General features: G+C 41.2%; 1 protein-coding gene across 1 annotated transcript in view; it reads right to left on the reverse strand.

Annotated features, from left to right (window-relative positions):
* LOC149135440 (uncharacterized) overlaps positions 1 to 13,130 on the reverse strand; it is a 20,778-nt gene extending 7,648 nt beyond the window's left edge. The window contains exon 1 of the mRNA XM_089352051.1: positions 12,929 to 13,130. Within this exon, the coding sequence (XP_089208177.1) occupies positions 12,929 to 12,987 (59 nt within the window). The 5' untranslated portion in view covers positions 12,988 to 13,130. The remainder of the gene's footprint in view (positions 1 to 12,928) is intronic.
* Between the last annotated feature and the right edge of the window lie 5,121 nt (positions 13,131 to 18,251).

An 18,251-nucleotide genomic window follows, 5' to 3' on the forward strand; every position in this document is an offset into this window, starting at 1 on the left:
TTCCTTTTGTGCTTTAAAGCACACGTATAAATAGAATCATGGTGAAGATTGGTTGTGTGAATGTGCGTGGCTTGGGGTCCCCTTGGAAACAAGGGTACCTCTTAAATGACATCAAGTCACACAATTTGGATATCATAGCCATTAGTGAGACCAGACTCTATGAACCGCGGGCCCTAAAGTCCATGTTTGGCGGACAGTTTAACATTTAATTTTCTCCCTGTCTGCCGAGGATGGGCGGTAGTGGCACGGCGGTTCTTTTTCGCAAGAGTCTGGATCTCCAAGTAAAGACGATATTTACGGACCCGGAGGGTAGATTGGTTGTCCTAGATGTGGACGGCAGCGATGGAGGCGCTTTTCGGCTGCTGGCAGTTTATGTGCCTCCTTTAACAGGTCGGTCGGACTTCTTTCGACGTCTAGAAGTATTCCTGGGAACGTCTCGTCCCTTACTTTTAGTGGGGGATTGGAATGCTACCTTGGACACGCATCTAGACTACGTGGGGAGTGACAAAACTAGAAGGGGGTGCAAAGGCCTCAGAGACCTGCTCAGACGCTTCCAGTTGTCTGACAGGCACCGACTCGACCACCCAAATGTGCCAACGTGGACTTGGAGCAACCGCATTGGGTCGTCGAGATCGTATCTAGATAGGATAGTGTGTAGGACAAGAGATAGAGATAGTTTAGGATGTCCACAATTCTACATAGTCAGCTACACGGATCACAAACTTGTGACGTGTACGCTAGACTTAGATAAAGCACATAGGCAGGGCCCCGGTTACTGGAAACTAAACGCGTCTTTCCCGTCGAGACAGGTTTTCAGAGACCGGATTAGCACGTTAGTAAAGAGGGCTTTGACGGGAGCCATCGTCAACAACAATTGGTGGTTTGCCCTCAAGAGAGCAGTAAGGGCGGAAGCAATAAGGTATAGCAGGGCACTAGCTGTAGAGAGGAACAGAGTAGAGGGGGAGCTAGTGATAAAGTTAGAAGGGGCATTGCGAAGTGGCATCGCATCCGACGTTTTAGCGGCGAGGTTGGCCCTCGACCAACACCTCAATGCTAAACACGAAGGGTGTGCTGTCAGGGCAAGGATGCGTGCTCTGAGGAATGAAGGTGTTGCAGACTTGAAAATTTTGGCCAAGGTGTTAGCCAAGCGGTTGGCGCTCGTCATCGAGAAACTGGTCGGCACGGAGCAGACGTGCGCCGTGCCGGGCCGGAGCATCCATGACAACCTCCATCTGATGCGCTACATCATAGAGAGGGTAGTTAAGGAACCTGGCATGGGTGGGGCCCTGATCAATTTGGATCAATCCAAAGCTTTCGATAGGGTAGACCATCGATACTTGGAGGCCGTCCTCGAAGCGGCCGGCTTCGGTCCCGTTTTCCGCGGCTGGATGGCTGCCTTGTACACAGGCATCCGTTCGGTTGTTCGCGTCAATGGACGTCTATCGGGACCCTTCGACATTGCACGTTCGTTCGCTCCTGTACGTATTGACTCTCGAGCCACTACTGCGGAAGCTGGCGACGCTGAGGGGCATCCCGCGAGAACTGGGGTGCGGGACGAACGTGTCGGCATACGCGGACGACGTCACCACCATAGCGTCTAGCCACGAACACATCGAGCTTGTCGGTGAGACGCTGAAAGACTTCGAAGCGGTGACGGGAGCGAAAATCAACCGGGATAAGTCGGTGGGTTTGCTGCTCGGCACCTGGAGAAGCAAGCCCATACCGTCCGGCAGCGCCTCAGTAGTGGGACGCTGGACGGACGGTCCGGTCAAGTTGCTCGGCGTCTGGTTCGGTCCGGACCTGCAAACGGAGAAGAACTGGGACGAGATAACGAGTAGGGTGGCCACTCTCTGCCGGCAATGGGCCGAGAGGAAGCTGTCCCTAAAAGGTCGGGCGGAGGTGGTGAACGCGTACATCACGTCCGTCATCGAATACCGCCTGACCGTCGTGCCTTGTCCCGATCGCGCCATCACCGAAATGGAGCGCATGCTCTTCTGCTTTTTGTGGAAAGGAAGTGTTCCGATGGTGAGGCGATCCGTTTGTTGCCAACACCCGCTGAAAGGAGGGCTGGGCATGCCGTGGTCGATGATGCGCAGACATGCGCTGAGACTGCGACATCTCAGGCTCTACGTAGACGACGGTGAGCAGGTGTGGTCGCCGTTTGTGCGACGCGCTTTCCCGCAGCTCGTCTCCATGACCGAGCTGCAGTCGTGGATCAAAAAGAGGCCGAGGAATGGCGAATGGCACCGTGAGCGTCGCGTTGCTCTGCAACAACTTTGCCGTCCCGGGTCGACCTTGAGCGGCTGCATCACAACGAAGTCATTCTATAGGGGATTAATGGAGGGCAGGTACGACGACGATCTCGGGGCGAACCTGGGCGTCGACGAGGAATACCTGACCCGCCTGTTCAGGACGACTTTCGGGCCGGGACCTATGAACAACTTCCAGAGATCCCTGGCCTGGCAGTGCTACCGAGAAGCGCTACCCGTTCGGGATAAGCTCTATAGACACGGCTCGCGAAATGCGGGGCCGACCTGCCCGAGATGCGGTCAGAGCGACGAAACCGTTCTGCACGCACTCGTGCAGTGTCCAACCATTTCGGAGCTGTGGGCTTATGTCGAACGACTGCTGTCACGTGTGGGACGAGTCGGTTTATCAACCGAGTCTATCGTCAATATCGTCACGTCTCCTTCTTTTAAACGGGAAGGCAGAGCTGCATTTATTGTACTTGTGGCTATGGCGAAAGAATGCATCTGGTGGACGCGTCTGAAAGGATTAGAGACAAACACTTTCCTCTCTGGTCAGTCTCTCATCAACTTTTTCAAGTATCACTTGAAAAGGAAGGTGAGAGTAGAGAGGCAAGTGTTGTCTAGCAAATGTTTCGAAAAAAGATGGATACATGTAGCAAGAATGGCACGTATAAATGACGAAGCCACCTTGACCATGATTCTATAAAACGTTTAAAATTTTGTAAACAGAGAGTTACTTACGTTTCTTGCATAAATAAAAGAAATTTTATTTAACAAATTGTGACACTAAGGACCGAGGTTACCGTGGTCTTTTCCGTAGGTTTTTCTTTCCACGGAAAACCTCCCCATTTATTGGGGAATTTTTGTAATTTTTTTTTCTTTTTTTTTACGTACCCCAAACGTTTTCTCGATGCCTTTTCATCGTTATCCCCATTTTATTTTTTTACTTTATTTTCGTCCCAATCGAAAAGAAAAACTCTACATTTGTATTTTGTCCCCTCTATGTTGAGCCCTGTGTGGCTAATAAAGAAACATATCTATCTATCTATCTATCTATCTATCTATCTATCTATCTATCTATCTATCTATCTATCTATCTATCAATCTATCTATTTTTTTCTATCTATCTACCTATCTATCTTTCTTCTTACCCATCTCCCCATCTCGCTCTGCTTCCTTCTGTTGTCCTGGCTTCTACTTCACTGCTATACACATCTCTCTCTTCCTCCTTGTTCCACTTCCTCCTTCTACCATCCTCTCTGCTCATGCGTGACCTGTGGTCAACTCTCTCTTTTCACTCCTGCCACTATGAAGGCGAGACGAACTGTCTTTTCTCTGTCCAGCTTCGTCCTATCACTAGCGTTCAATACCAGATTCGCGTCTGGTCCTACGGCTTTTTAATGTTGTTTTCACTGTCCATTTTTTTCGTGTCTTGGTTTGTGTTTGCCACCTTGGAATCCTCTGTTTAGTGGGTTGATCCACTACTCAGGAAGAGACTATTTTAGAGTACGTTCTGCCTTATCTTCGAAACGTCTAGTTAGAATGGACGCAGCCGACGAAGAATTAATTCCAAGTGGGTATCTGTTTTCCTATGTGTTCGTTCCGTTGCCTGTAGTTCATTTTTCTAACGTCCTGTACCCTAATATGCATCTATATACACATGCAGATGTAAGTATGTATATATATGTAGGTATACATGCATACATATTCTTTGTTTTATATATATATATATATATATATATATATATATATATATATATATATATATATATATATATATATATATATATATACATATATAATCATAAATATAGAGGGATTAGCTTGAGTTGCTTCTCCAACATACTGAAAATTTAGAAATAGCAGTCAAAGAACTACTGATTCCAAACTACAAATTTTTTCTCTAACGGATGGCGATATTTATGGCACACACAGAACAGAAAACAGAAGAGAAAAGCAAAAACAAACCTGCCTTTAGTTAATTGGATACGACGTTTCACGGTTAAGAGTATGAAGTTACTCTATTCCGTTCTTCAGCCCAATATTCTAATAAATTTGAAAGTGTTTCTAAAAAACCCACGGTAATTTTGGCCATGCGACACCAAAAACCAACGTGGGGAAGGCACTTACGAATTTATCGGCTAGTGAGTTCATATATACGACGGGCTTCTTTCTTTGTGTGTGTATGTTTGTCCTCACACCATCGCTTGACAGCCAATGCTGGCGTGTTTACATCCCCGTAACGTAGCGGTTCGGCAATAAGAGACCGATAGAATAAGTACTAAGCTTACAAAGAATAAGTCATGGGGTTGATTTGCTCGATTAAAGGCGGTGCTCCAGCATGGCTGCAGTCAAATGACTGAAACAAGTAAAAGAAAAGAATAAAAGAATATATATATATATATATATATATATATATATATATATAAATAAAAGATAAACAAGAGTGAAAAAACTACAGAAGGCTTGTGTTACATGGTTAAAGTATATATTTAAAATATGTCAGAAAAATGTTATAAATTTTTTTTGGTATATAAACATTGTATTTGGAGAAATAACCGGTTTCGTGTTGTCTTTCCAAATTTCTCTACTTCATGGTAACATGTCTTCGCTCCCATATATATATATATATATATATATATATATATATATATATGTATATATATGTGTGTGTGTGTGTGGTAAGTAGCTTGCTTACCAACCACATGGTTCCGGGTTCAGTCCCACTAAGTGGCACCTTGGGCAAGTGTCTTCTACTATAGCCTCGGGCCGACCAAAGCCATGTGAGTGGATTTGGTAGACGGAAACTGAAAGAAGCCCGTCATATATATGTATATATATATATATATATATATATATATATATATATATATATGTATGTGTGTGTATATGTTTGTGTGTCTGTGTTTGTCCCCCCAACATCGCTTGACAACCGATGCTGGTGTGTTTTCATCCCCGTAACTTAGCGGTTCGGCTAAAGAGACCGATAGAATAAGTACTAGGCTTACAGAGAATAAGTCCTGGGGTCGATTAGCTCGACTAAAAAAGGCGGTGCTCCAGCATGGCCACAGTTAAATGACTGAAACGAGTAAAAGAGTATATATATATATATATATATATATATATATATATATATATATATATATATAATGAATAAAACAACAAAAAAAACCGATAGAAAAGACAATAAGAAAAAGACAACAACGCGAGGACGTGGAACATGAAAAGTATTAATAAGACGCTGAGAGAAGGAAAGGAAGAGTGGTTGTTTTACGTTTCGTGCAAAGTTCTTCTTCGGAAACAGAGGACACAGGAAAGTCCAAAAGAAAAGGAAGGAGCAAAAAATCGCTAACAATCCATGTGTTGTCACATTTTGGAATGACCTGAGGTAGATGGGCAAAGCAAAAGTACTTTCTGGGACAGGAGAATGCGGAAAATGGTTGGTCCTTGTGTGTATGTGTGGGTGTGTGCGCGCGTCTGTGTATGATAGCGTGTGTGTGTGTGGGGGGGGGGCAGTAAATGAATGTCTGTGTGTGTATGTGTGTGTGCATGTAGGTGTGTGTTGTGTGCGCGTGTATGTTCGTGTGTATATGTACGTGTATGTGTGTGCATGTAGGTGTGTGTTGTGTGTGTATTTTGTGTCTGTTGTATGTTTTGTATGAGCGGAGGTATATGTGCGTTCATATATGTGTGTACGTGTATGTGTCTGTGCGTGCATGTACGTGTGTAAATGTATGTATGTATGTATGTGCATGTATGTGTGTGTTGTGTGTGTGTTGCGTGTGTTGTGTGTGTGGAGGTATATGTTCGGTCGTGTGTGCGTGTTGTGTGTGTTGTGTGTGTGTGTGTGTGTGTGCCATTTCTGCACCTTGATTGCGAATCATTACCCCATTAGGCACCCCAACAATAAACTCCAAGTCCTTGATACTGAACTTTGGTTAGTGACTGTAAACAACAGAGTGTAACTCCGCCACCTCTTTAACTTGACTCCCATAGCTTCTAAATATGTTGTTCACAAGAACTCAGCGTTGTCACACAATATGAAAATTGGTATACTGATAGCAGACTTAAGATAATATACAATATTTCCCCCTATGCGAACCCTAAGAGAGAGGAAAACATGTACAGAACTTCATGCCCCGCATGCAATTCTCTGGACATGACACAAAAAATAAAATTTGTGCATTGAGAGGAGCCAGAAGGAAATTAGATAACATCATATGTAATGAAGCCAGTGGTTCCCGCCCCAGATACAAGTGGTAAAGACTGAAATAATATACAGTGGGTTTGTGCCAAAGCAAATAGAGTGAACACAGGCTATATAGCTGACAAATATCAAGGAGTGATGTTTGTAGAGGCCACACATCACAGGAAATTGGCCCGTTGATTTAGGAAGCCCCTTGAGAAGCCAGGGAGCTCCACCAGATCACAGTTACGTAGGACGTACCCCTTCTAAACTACATGCACTAGTGAGAACTGGCATTAACTGTAAAACTAGAAAAGTAGGCAACAGCAGAAGGTGTATAGAAAGCGATTGTAAGGACAGAAAACGGCAAACATTAGAGAGATCTCCAGGAGTATAGCAAAGAGAATAAACGAACGCTTGTCAAAAATCAACATGGAGGTCCACTAGGAAGAATTGACATCTACATTATTATCCAAGCACCCGAAGGATCCATCACTTCGTCAAATACAAGAGTACGTCCTCCTAAATGAAACGTTCCCCGTACTAAATAGAAAATAGATGTGGAAGGCAGAGATACCCGAATACCCCCAGAGTATACATACGTAGGTACGTTTTCAAAAACGCATTTAAGTTGGTAAATAGATGGGTAGGTAAATAGACATGTAGGTAGAAAGATAGATACATAGGCAGGTAGGTAGGTACATAGGTAATACGTACAGATAAGCACACACACATACACACACACACATACACACACACACATACACACACACACACATACACACACACACATATATATACGCACACATACACACATACAAACACATACACACACACACACACACACACAAGCAGACAGAAACACATGACCATAGAAACATACGCATACACACAAAGATACATATGGAGACACACATCCATACATAATTGGTGCACGTAGATAATCACACAAACTCATACACATAGACGCACTCAAACACAAGCAAGGAACCAGACTTTCACATGCAAATACACACACACATACATACAAACACAAAAGAAGCACACACACACACAAACATACAAACCCATGAATATGCAGAATATATGCATACATGCATGCATACATACATACATACATACATATATATATACATACATACATACATACATACACACATATGCAGAGATGCCTATAATAGGACATCTACTCGCTAGAAATAGCAGCAGAAGACTACATACCACAAAAATTAGGGATAATTTCGAAAGGAAATGAAAAATATTCCTTTCGAAATTATCCCTAATTTTTGTGGTATGTAGTCTTTTGCTGCTATTTCGAGCGAGTAGATGTCCTATTATAGGCATCTCTGCATTTTAAATGAATAATACATAGTCTATTGACTGTTTTTTTTACTCTCGCTAGACCACTGGTGGTAAATAAAATTTCTAAAATTTTTTTGCTACCCTATAATTTGTACATACACACACACATATATATGTATATATATGTGTCTACAGGTAATTATAACGTCAGATATCTTATTAAGTAAACTTTTTTTTTGACTCGGATTATGTGGATCACCTCCTTCATGCATAAACCGCAATTCTTCGTGTGTGTATTACATGGTGTGGATCTCCTTATTATAGACTAATTCAGACTGAATTGTTTATTGTTCATTTTTTTATTTATTGATGTAGGTTGCTAGTGCGGTTGAATTATTTGTTTTGTGGTTAGTGAAAGTGTTTATATACGCCCTATAGTATTACCTATGTAAATCTTTTTATGTTCATTTAAGGTTGAGACTTCAACTTTATATACAGTATTTCTCCTTAAACAGAAGCTTTAAGGGGACAAAGTTCCCCATTACGACAATTACATGTTTTTATTTTATTTCCGGGTTTAGTCTTACTATTTTTAATATCCATGTTCTTCTTATTGTTCTTCGTGTTAGGGTCAGCTAAGTTATCTCTATTGGTTTTGTTATTTCTAAGTTTAAATCTATTATCGGCTGCGATGATAGATCCAAGATTGAGTGTGGTAGAATAGGATAATTTAAGACTGGATCTATTAAATATAGAATGGTATTTACGACCTGGTGGGAAGTTCCTATCGATAATGCTAAAAAATAACTTAGGGGAGGTTTCTTACCCGGAGGGAGAAGGTGGGGGTGTGAACCATACAACTTCCCGTTTCCTCCCTGAATTGTTGCTATTCTGCCCCGTATGGTTACTGTTATTCTTGAAGAATCTATAAGTGTCTTCTAAAGTGTCGTTGGCTTCTATATTCGGTGGGGTTGTTCATAGGATGCTTGTCGATGTTAGAATTCGCAATATTTGGAAACTGTTTGCCTAATTTGTTTTTAAATATTGTGGTCTCAATACAGAATATTTTCGTATTAAAACCACTATCTTTTAGAGCTGTATCATAAAGGGGTGCACACTCGTCAAAGATATTTTCATTTGCGGGTAAATTAGATATTCTTATCGGTGCACCTTTGATCATCTCCTTAATGACACTTTGGGTATGATTTGAAAAGGGGTGGATATACATAATAGTTTTGCTAGGTTTATAATAGGGGGGGGGGATAAGCCATTATCCAAATTTAATGTTACATCTAATATGTTAACACATTTAGAGAATTTTCAAATATATCTAATTTGTATAATATAAAAAATATATATGTACGAATATATATATATATATATATATATATATATATATATATATATATATATATATATATATATATATATATATGCAAATTATATAGGGAAAATTCACAAAAGAAAAAAAAATAAACAAAAGGCGAAGACAAGTCGTGTAGATGACAAACAGCTGTATTAGTATAACGCTCGGGAAGTGAAAAAGGCTTTAAAGTTTCGAGCCTATGCTCTTCCACACAAAGGAACATAGAAAGAAACAAGGAGAGAAAAAAAGAATGTGTAGTGGCTAGCAATCTATCACGGTGAATTCTGGACAGAAGTGTCACACAGGAGAGCTAGGAAGAAGGGGAGATAATAAAGTAGTGGTGATCCCAAAACGAAGGTGCGCGTGCGTGTGTATAAGAGAGATCGTATGTGCGTGTGGAAGATGGCTGGTGATCTTGACGTGCGCATGTGTGTATGTGTAGGTGTGAAAATGTGGGGCTGGGAATTGATCAGTGATGGTGTGTGCGTGGTGGTGTGTTGTGATGTGATGTGTTGTGTGGTATGGTGTAGTGGTTTGTGGTATGGTGTGATGGTTTTGGGAAGTCGGGGAGGCGAGAGAGGGGAAAGCAAGGATGTGTTGTGGGTTAGGCTGAAGGTGGGTGTAGAGGTGAGGTATGTGGGAGTGGGTATAAGGGAAGGGGTGGGGTGGGATAGGAAGGATAGAGGTGGCGGTTGGAATGTGTTGGGGTAGGGTGGGCTTACGAGGGAGCGGTGGGGATGAAGGGGGAAAGGAGAAGGTGGGTTGGAGTGAAGAGAAGAGAGAAGAGAGGAGAGTATGAGTGAAGAGAAGTAGGATTCGAAGCAAGCGAGGAGAGGTGGGTGGGAGGAAGTAGGTGTGAGAGGGAGAGAGGCAAGTGGAGGGGGTTAGACGAAGAAGGGATGAGAGTTGAGCCCATGTGGCGCAAAGGCGTGAAGAGAGAAGATTAATCCCTGTTCACGGCGCAAACGGGAGTCCGAATGGCCCCTGTGCAAGGACAATCCGAACACGGACAGGTTTTGCAAACAGTGACCGGTAGAGCGGAAATGGCGTGAGACCAGGGTGTCATTGACGAGTCGGATGTCTCGGAGGTGTTCCGTGAACCGGTCAGCCAAGCGGCGTCCCGTTTGCCCGATGTATAGAGAAAGGCAGAGATAGCAGGAGATGCAGTAGATGATATTGGTAGAAGTGCAGTTGAAGGAGTCGTTGATGTGATAGGGTCGATGATGGGTGCCGTTGAGGTGGGTGATGGTGTTGGAGAGGTAAGAGCAAGTGCAGCAGCGTGGGCGGGAGCAGGGGAACACGCCGGGTTGGGAGGTTGTGTTGGGGAAGAAGCTGTGGACCAAGAAGTCTCGTAGGTCGTGGGCTCGTTTGAAGTAGGGGAGGGGTTAGCTAGGGGAGATGTGTGACTGGAGGTGTTGGACTGGAGTCACCGGAAAGCTAGGAGAATGGTGCGTTGGAGAGGTAGGTTGGTGGGGTGGTAGGTGAAGGGAAATGAGAGGCAGGAGACGGCGGGGCGGGTACGGGAGGGAGAGAGCAGAAGTACGGTCCACGGAACGTGCTCCGGCAAGGGCGGTGTGGATAGTGGTGAGGGGATATCCACGTAGGATGAAGTGGCGAGCCATAAGTTGAGACAGTCTCAAAGTCATGCTATTCACTACAGAGCCTGCGTAGAAGGAGGAGTTGGGAATAGGGGATGGAAAGCTTGGTGTGTTTAGGGTGGGAGGAGGAGAAGTTGAGGTACGAGTGTGAGTCTATACATGTATATTTTTTATATTATACAAATTGGATATCATATTTGAAAATGTCTGTAAATGTGTTAACATATTGGATGTAACATTAAATTTGGATAATTGCTTATTCTACCCCTATCATAAGCCTAGCAAAACTATTAAGTATATCCACCCATTATCTAGCATGAAAAATTTTATATATCTATTAATTTATTAATTTATTATTATTTTTACAGTTATTTATTTACCTTTGGTATTCAGGCATGTTTCCTTCTTTATAAGCTATTTTGATTTTAGGTTTTCTTCGATTTTTATAATAATATGATTTTCAACTGCAAATTGTAATTTCATGCAAGCGGTTACTGAAAAGACCGTTAGTTAAAAGGACCAATAAAACAAAATAGTTTTCAAATGTATTTCTATCAAAGTAATTGTATTTCTGCATATACCTTTATCCTGCTCCATTCTAAACAAAACTGTCCGATATTTTTGCTGCTTTTTAATAAAACATATGTGTGTGTGTGTGCAAGTGTCTGTGTGTCTGTGTAGTAAGTAGCTTGCTTACCAACCTCATGACTCCGAGCTGAGTCCCACTGCGTGGTAACTTGGGCAAGTGTCTTCTGCTATAGCCTGCAGCCGACCAAAGATCTGTGAGTGGATTTGGTAGAGAAAACTGAAAGAAGCCTGTCGTATATATATATATATATATATATATATATATATATATATATATATATATATATAAGCAATGTTAATTCTCTAAATGAAGTATTAACAGTAACTGCACGATAAAGTGTAGTATATTGCCACCTAAGTGTGGCTGACCCCTAGGGGTGGATGTTACTGTTGCTTTTAGCCCCAGGAGGACATCTCCTCCAGCTGGCTTATCGACACACGACTGTGTCCTGTTTGCCAAGGGAGTTATCCCTCTCACCACGGCCAGCAGCACGAACGTATCCGGATTTCAGGGTTATTTCCCTTCGTCGGCGTTCGACAGCCGATGACCTTGGCGAGAGAGAAAAACCTGGCAAATCTTATATCTTCTTTTCCAGTGGCATTCTTCACTGATATTGAAAAGGTGAAAACAAGCAATGTTAATTCTCTAAATGAAGTATTAACAGTAACTGCACGATAAAGTGTAGTATATTGCCACCTAAGTGTGGCTGACCCCTAGGGGTGGATGTTACTGTTGCTTTTAGCCCCAGGAGGACATCTCCTCCAGCTGGCTTATCGACACACGACTGTGTCTCACGCCAAGGTCATCGGCTGTCGAACGCCGACGAAGGGAAATAACCCTGAAATCCGGATACGTTCGTGCTGCTGGCCGTGGTGAGAGGGATAACTCCCTTGGCAAACAGGACACAGTCGTGTGTCGATAAGCCAGCTGGAGGAGATGTCCTCCTGGGGCTAAAAGCAACAGTAACATCCACCCCTAGGGGTCAGCCACACTTAGGTGGCAATATACTACACTTTATATATATATATATATATATATATATATATATGTACGTATATCTGTGTGTATGCGTGTGTGTATGTGTTTGTGTGTGTGTTTGTGTGTGTGTGTGTGTTTGTGTGTGTGTGTGTGTGTGTGTGTGTGTGTGTGTGTGTGTGTGTGTGTGTGTGTGCGTTTGTCCCTCCGCCATCGCTTGGCAACTGATGTTGTGTTTACGTCCCCGTAAATAAGCTGTTCTTCAAAAGAAACCGTTAGGAAAAGTACTCGGCTAACAAAGAATAAGTCCTGGGGTCGATTTGTTCGACTAACAGCGGTGCTCCCGCATGACCACAGTCAAATGACTGTAACAAATAAAAGAATAAAAGAATATATATATATATATATATATATATATATATATATATATAGATAGATATCTTTATGCTTGTGTTTATCCCTTATCATCACTTAACCGGTGTTGGTTTGTTTACATCCCTGTAACTTAGCGGCTCAGCAATAAGTCATCAATAAAATAACTAAGGAACTTAAAATTAAGTACTGGTATCAATTTGTTCATGCGAAACCTTTGAAAGTCATGTTCTAGCACTGTCGCCGTCTGAGCATTGAAACAAGTAATGGCTAAAAGATTTAAACTCTTACCATGACACTGTGCTAATTCCCGTTGATGTCTGCATTGACATTTTACATTCTTCCTTCATTCGCCAACTCACGATACCATTGATAAATGCTGGTACTATTTCTTCTTAACGTTCCAAGAAGTAATTTGATGATTCTAGACACGGTTTCTTCCAAACTCTATTAATACAGTTCTTTGTCACTCATTCCAGTTTGTTTTTAGATATTACCTGTGCTCTTTTTAGATATAGTCATTTTTTCAACTTGTCCTTCGTCATTTGTTTCTTTGATAAGTTTTTCGAGAGTAATAGGCGTCGATATTAGAAACTACTCACTGATTTATATGTTGGAAAAAGAAAGTGATGTTTGCTAATGAGTAAACTATCTCGACAAGAATATAGGTCTGAATGGTGAAGAGAATCTAGCAGTGGCCTGGACCGTTATTAGACATCAACGGTTTTATGCTCAAGATCATGTTATTCACAAAATCTTTCCACTGCTACACAAAAGTATGGCACAAATTCCATTGTGAAATTTTTTATTGTCATCTTGGTCTACTAATTTAATGTCAAACTCACAGGAAGATGCCACGTTTTATTATACTTTTAAGAATTTCGAAAAATTCCTTGGCTATTTGGGTGTCTAAGAATTTTCAATTCCGTCAGAGACGCTAATGTTGTGTAGGTTATCCAGTTGGTTTGCTTCTATCAAACATATTCTTGTTATCTGCGAATCTTTATGATTTAATGACATTTTCATTTTCTTAGATTTTTAAAGATGCTTCTTATAGATGCTTTTTAAAGATGCTTCTTATACCATGATGAATGTCGACTTACTAGCAGTTTCGTCTCTCCCATCAATGTAGCAAGTATATCTACCATTTCTTTCCCTAAAAGTTACTCTTTCGACAAGTCAACTTCTTTACTGATAACCATGTGTTTATCGTAGCACAAGCTTATGTTTTGTCCACATTCTTTTCATGGTGAGTCTAATCGTTGACGCAGCTCAATTTAATGACTTACTAATATATAACTGGTGCCTCAACACTTGCAATTTTACATGAAGCGTGAGGTTTTTCTTCCCAACATTAACTTGAACTTTTGTTTGAAACTTCACATTTATTTTCATGGGATAGCAGACAGTTTAGAAGTAAGGAAAAGGCTCAAGTTTTTAGATATCTTTCATTTGCTTTTCTTATCCTTTCTATAGTTAAGCAAAGTTTTAGCACTACGAATTTTATTCTTCCTTCAGACTTTTATTACCAGTGCTTGCTTCAGGAGTGACTCAAGGATGGGGAGTTTCTAGTATGGTATGCTACTCTGCGTTTATTGTTGCCATTATCAGCTGTTATATATTATTTATATTTAAAATAATATTCATATTAACATTTGAAATTTGATTGGTGACAGCCGTTGTTGCTGCTGTCGCCATCAGTGATTCTTTTGAGCCTGAGAGGTAGAAAGAATTAGGGTTTGATTAACGATGTTACTACTACTACTACTACTACTACTACTACTACTACTACTACTGCTACTACTGCTGCTGCTGCTGCTGCTGCTGCTGCTCTTGCTGCTGCTGCTACGTCTACTACGACGACTACACGATGCCAAAATGACAGTCACAATCACAGATGACGTCATAGTTAAAAGTAAATCATGATTAAATCATTTAGTTTCATTTCTCTTCATTGAGCGTCAATTTGAGGTGACCAGAATGACTACCACAGAGAATGATGTTTTTTCGAAGTGTTATGAGAACCTCTGTTCCGAAACTGTGAAAATGGCTGACCATTCACAATATCCAGATGTTCTAAATGGGGGATTACACAAATCTACAGGACTGAATGAATGCGAGGATTTTACAGAAGAAAATACAGGACATATTGATTCTCAAGACGACGATCGTGAAAATAATACTGGGAATCATATTGGTGATGTGATGGAAATGATTCAAATAGATGTTAAGGAAGGTCAAAACAATGACCAGTTAAACGATGTTGATGAAACAGCAAAACATCACTGTTCAAACAACGAGAAAACTAAGAGATGTGTATGTGAAGTAGCAGACGATAAGAACGTGTATGTAAACAACAAATTGGAATGTAAGACACCGAATGGAGAAAAGGATGTCTGCCCTGACAACCATCCAGTTAAATTGAGCAAGAGAAGCGCAGAATTAGGTAACTCTTTACCAAAGGAAGACCAAGAAAATATTGCAGCGAACAAAAGCTGCATAATCAAAGGAGGAAAAATATCTTCGATATCAAGAATAAACCCACATCGCATTAATACAGCCACGGAAATGATTCAAAATAGTAAGACAAATTTAACATGCTCGTTCTGTATTCCTAAACATTCAAGGAAGGAACAACCAGAAAATAATGATGGAATTTCGTCAACTAGAAGACCATTTGAGGAATGCCAAAATTTCACAACACACGAACAACACCTCAGTATACCAAAACCATATCCTCACCGTATATCGTCAAGTGAATACAGAATTTCGGTGGTAGACATGTCATATAACAGATCTGAAAGAAAAACAATTTATCCTCCTAGAAGAATTTCTGAAAGCTATGTTTCAGCGCCCCTCAGGTGTCGGAGTGTTTCGTATTTAGAGAATAATAATAATTCAGCAGACCCAAAATCCGATCAAGTTCACGATAATTCACGATATGTATCAGAATATCACCACAAGGTTACACCACGACGCACACACGGAGCTGCACTGAGAGTTGAGGTGCGACCTCCACGATATGTATCAGACTATCACATGAATGTAGAGCCACATATATCCAAGCAAGACCAATCACGTTTACAGCGATATGATAATTTACGAGATTCACTGGAACTTGCTAGATCACGAGGAGTACGAAAACAACGGCACCGTCACTTCACTACACAACCCCCTTCAAGATATGCATCAGACTATCACATGAATGTAGAGCCACATATATCCGAGCAAGGCCGTTCACGTTCACAGCAATCTAGACCATCACTAGATGAACTGGAAGACTATTTCTTACAACGGACACCAAAACAACGGCGCTCCCCCCCCACTGCACGACCACAGAGTTCACGATATGTACCAGACTATCAAGACCGTTCACGTTCAGTGCAAAATAGTACATTACAAAGTGAACTGGACGATTATTTCTTACAACGGGCACCAAAACAACGGCTCTTTCCCCCCACTGCACGACCACAGAGTTCACGATATGTACCAGACTATCAAGACCGTTCACGTTCAGTGCAAAATAGTACATTACAAAGTGAACTGGACGATTATTTCTTACAAGGGGCACAAAAACAACGGCGCTCTCCTCCCACTGCACGACCACGGAGTTCACGATATGTACCGCGATTTGAATCTGAGGAAGACCGTTCATTATCAGAGCTATATAGACCAGTACTAGATGAACTGGAAGCTTCTTTTTTACGACGGGCACAAAAACAACAGGGTTCTCACGCCACTGCAGAACCACATACACCACAATATATATCAGAATATCACCATAGGCTTAAACCCAAACGTAAACCCCCACGTAAACCCCCACGTAGATACAAATCTATACTGAATGTTGACAGACGACCTCCACGATATGTATCAGACTATTACAGGAATGTAGAGCCATTTGAATCCGAGGAAGACCGTTCATATTCAGAGCAACCTAGACCAACACGAGATGAATTGGAAGCTTATTTTTTACAACGGCCACCAAAACGTTGGCGCTATCCCGCCACTGAACAACCACATAGTTCACGATATGTACCAGGGCGATCTAAAACCGATATAGAGAAATTTAGATCCAGGCGGAGTCAGGAATTTACACCGTTATACGATGCACTGGAAGAATATAACTCAATTTGGTCACCAAAACAACAGGCCTCACAGAGAGATACAGACCCATCATATCGATATCGATATTCACCGGAACGAAATTCGCGTCGTAATATCATAAAAAAGGCAGCGAAAAAATTACGAGATAAAGCACGCAAACTTTTCGGTAAATTACGTACATGGTCGCCAGACAGGTCATTCAGTCCCACGACTTTTCAAAGGTTTAGAAGAGTACGTTAAATAGTAGTTTACGTAGCCAAGACTGAATTTAATCCATGGAGGGACTGAGCACTTGAAATTCTGTGTGCGCCTCATACACAAGAATTACAGTTAAGGAAATATAGAAAATTAATATCTCAAATCACATCAATTGGATGTAATTGGATTTAATGTGTTAACAGAGAAATTTTTAATAAATGACTGAAAATGTCGCTTTAAAATACACGTGTCAAAATTCAATTCTTTTCCTCACACTTTCACTTGCAGTGTTCATTTTTATCTTCATTGTGGAAAGTACAATGGAGGAGGGAAGAAGGGGATAGATTACGATAAAATGACAGAAAATTACGAAAAAAGGAAAAGAAAAATATACCATTTTAGTGGTTGCTGCTGCTCCAAAGCCATGATGAGAGTGTGTGTGTGTGGGTGGGTGGGTGGTTGGATGGGTGGAGAGATATAGATTTGAAAGACATGGATTCTAATACATTTTGTTTTAAGTAAGTTTCCCTTCATTGTTTTGCTATCAAGATAAAGGGAAAATCCTCACAAGAACGGGCAAATTTCAACATGTATGGGACAGCTATAAAATATTCTCTATAGCTTCTCATGATCTGCTGGAGTAGCTCTCGGCAGAAAACTAGTTTAAGCACCTCATATAACCTCTCATAGCGTTTTCATTTTTGGGAATTTTGAACAGTTTTTTGCGGATTTGAGTTCTACACTTGGGAATTCATACAACTATTAAAAAAAATTCTCTTTTAGTATTTCGAATTCCTCCCCCCCCCCCAAATACCACAGTTTAAAATACGGACAGTCCGAATCTTTTGCTTAATCGCAGCAATAGACCATTAAATGTGTTTATGGGGAGAAAGATTTTGAAAAACATCAATACGTCAGAATGACAAACGAAAGGAGAGTGTACCAGATGGTATTGAGATGTGCTAAAAATTACAGCTAAATAGCTCTTAAATCACACACACACACACACACACACACACACACACACACACACACACACACACACACACACACATACACACACACACAAGCTTTCGTTGAGTTTCATACTCGTATGAATTCCCGTGTGTAGAATACAAATTCGCAAAATTCTTCTGAAAATTTCAAACAATAAAAGTTATGGGAGGTTATATGGGGCGCTTATTCATTCTGGTTCTCTTTCTGATACATTTCTGCACCATGTAGTTAAAGGGAAGAGATTATTGAAATTAGTCATTATTTATTTTGCTCCAGTTTAAAAATTATTTTTTGAATATTGAAAATTATCAAA

The sequence above is a fragment of the Octopus bimaculoides genome, chromosome 5 (genome assembly GCF_046866305.1).
Source record: "Octopus bimaculoides isolate indiv1 chromosome 5, ASM4686630v1, whole genome shotgun sequence".
Taxonomy (NCBI): domain Eukaryota; kingdom Metazoa; phylum Mollusca; class Cephalopoda; order Octopoda; family Octopodidae; genus Octopus; species Octopus bimaculoides.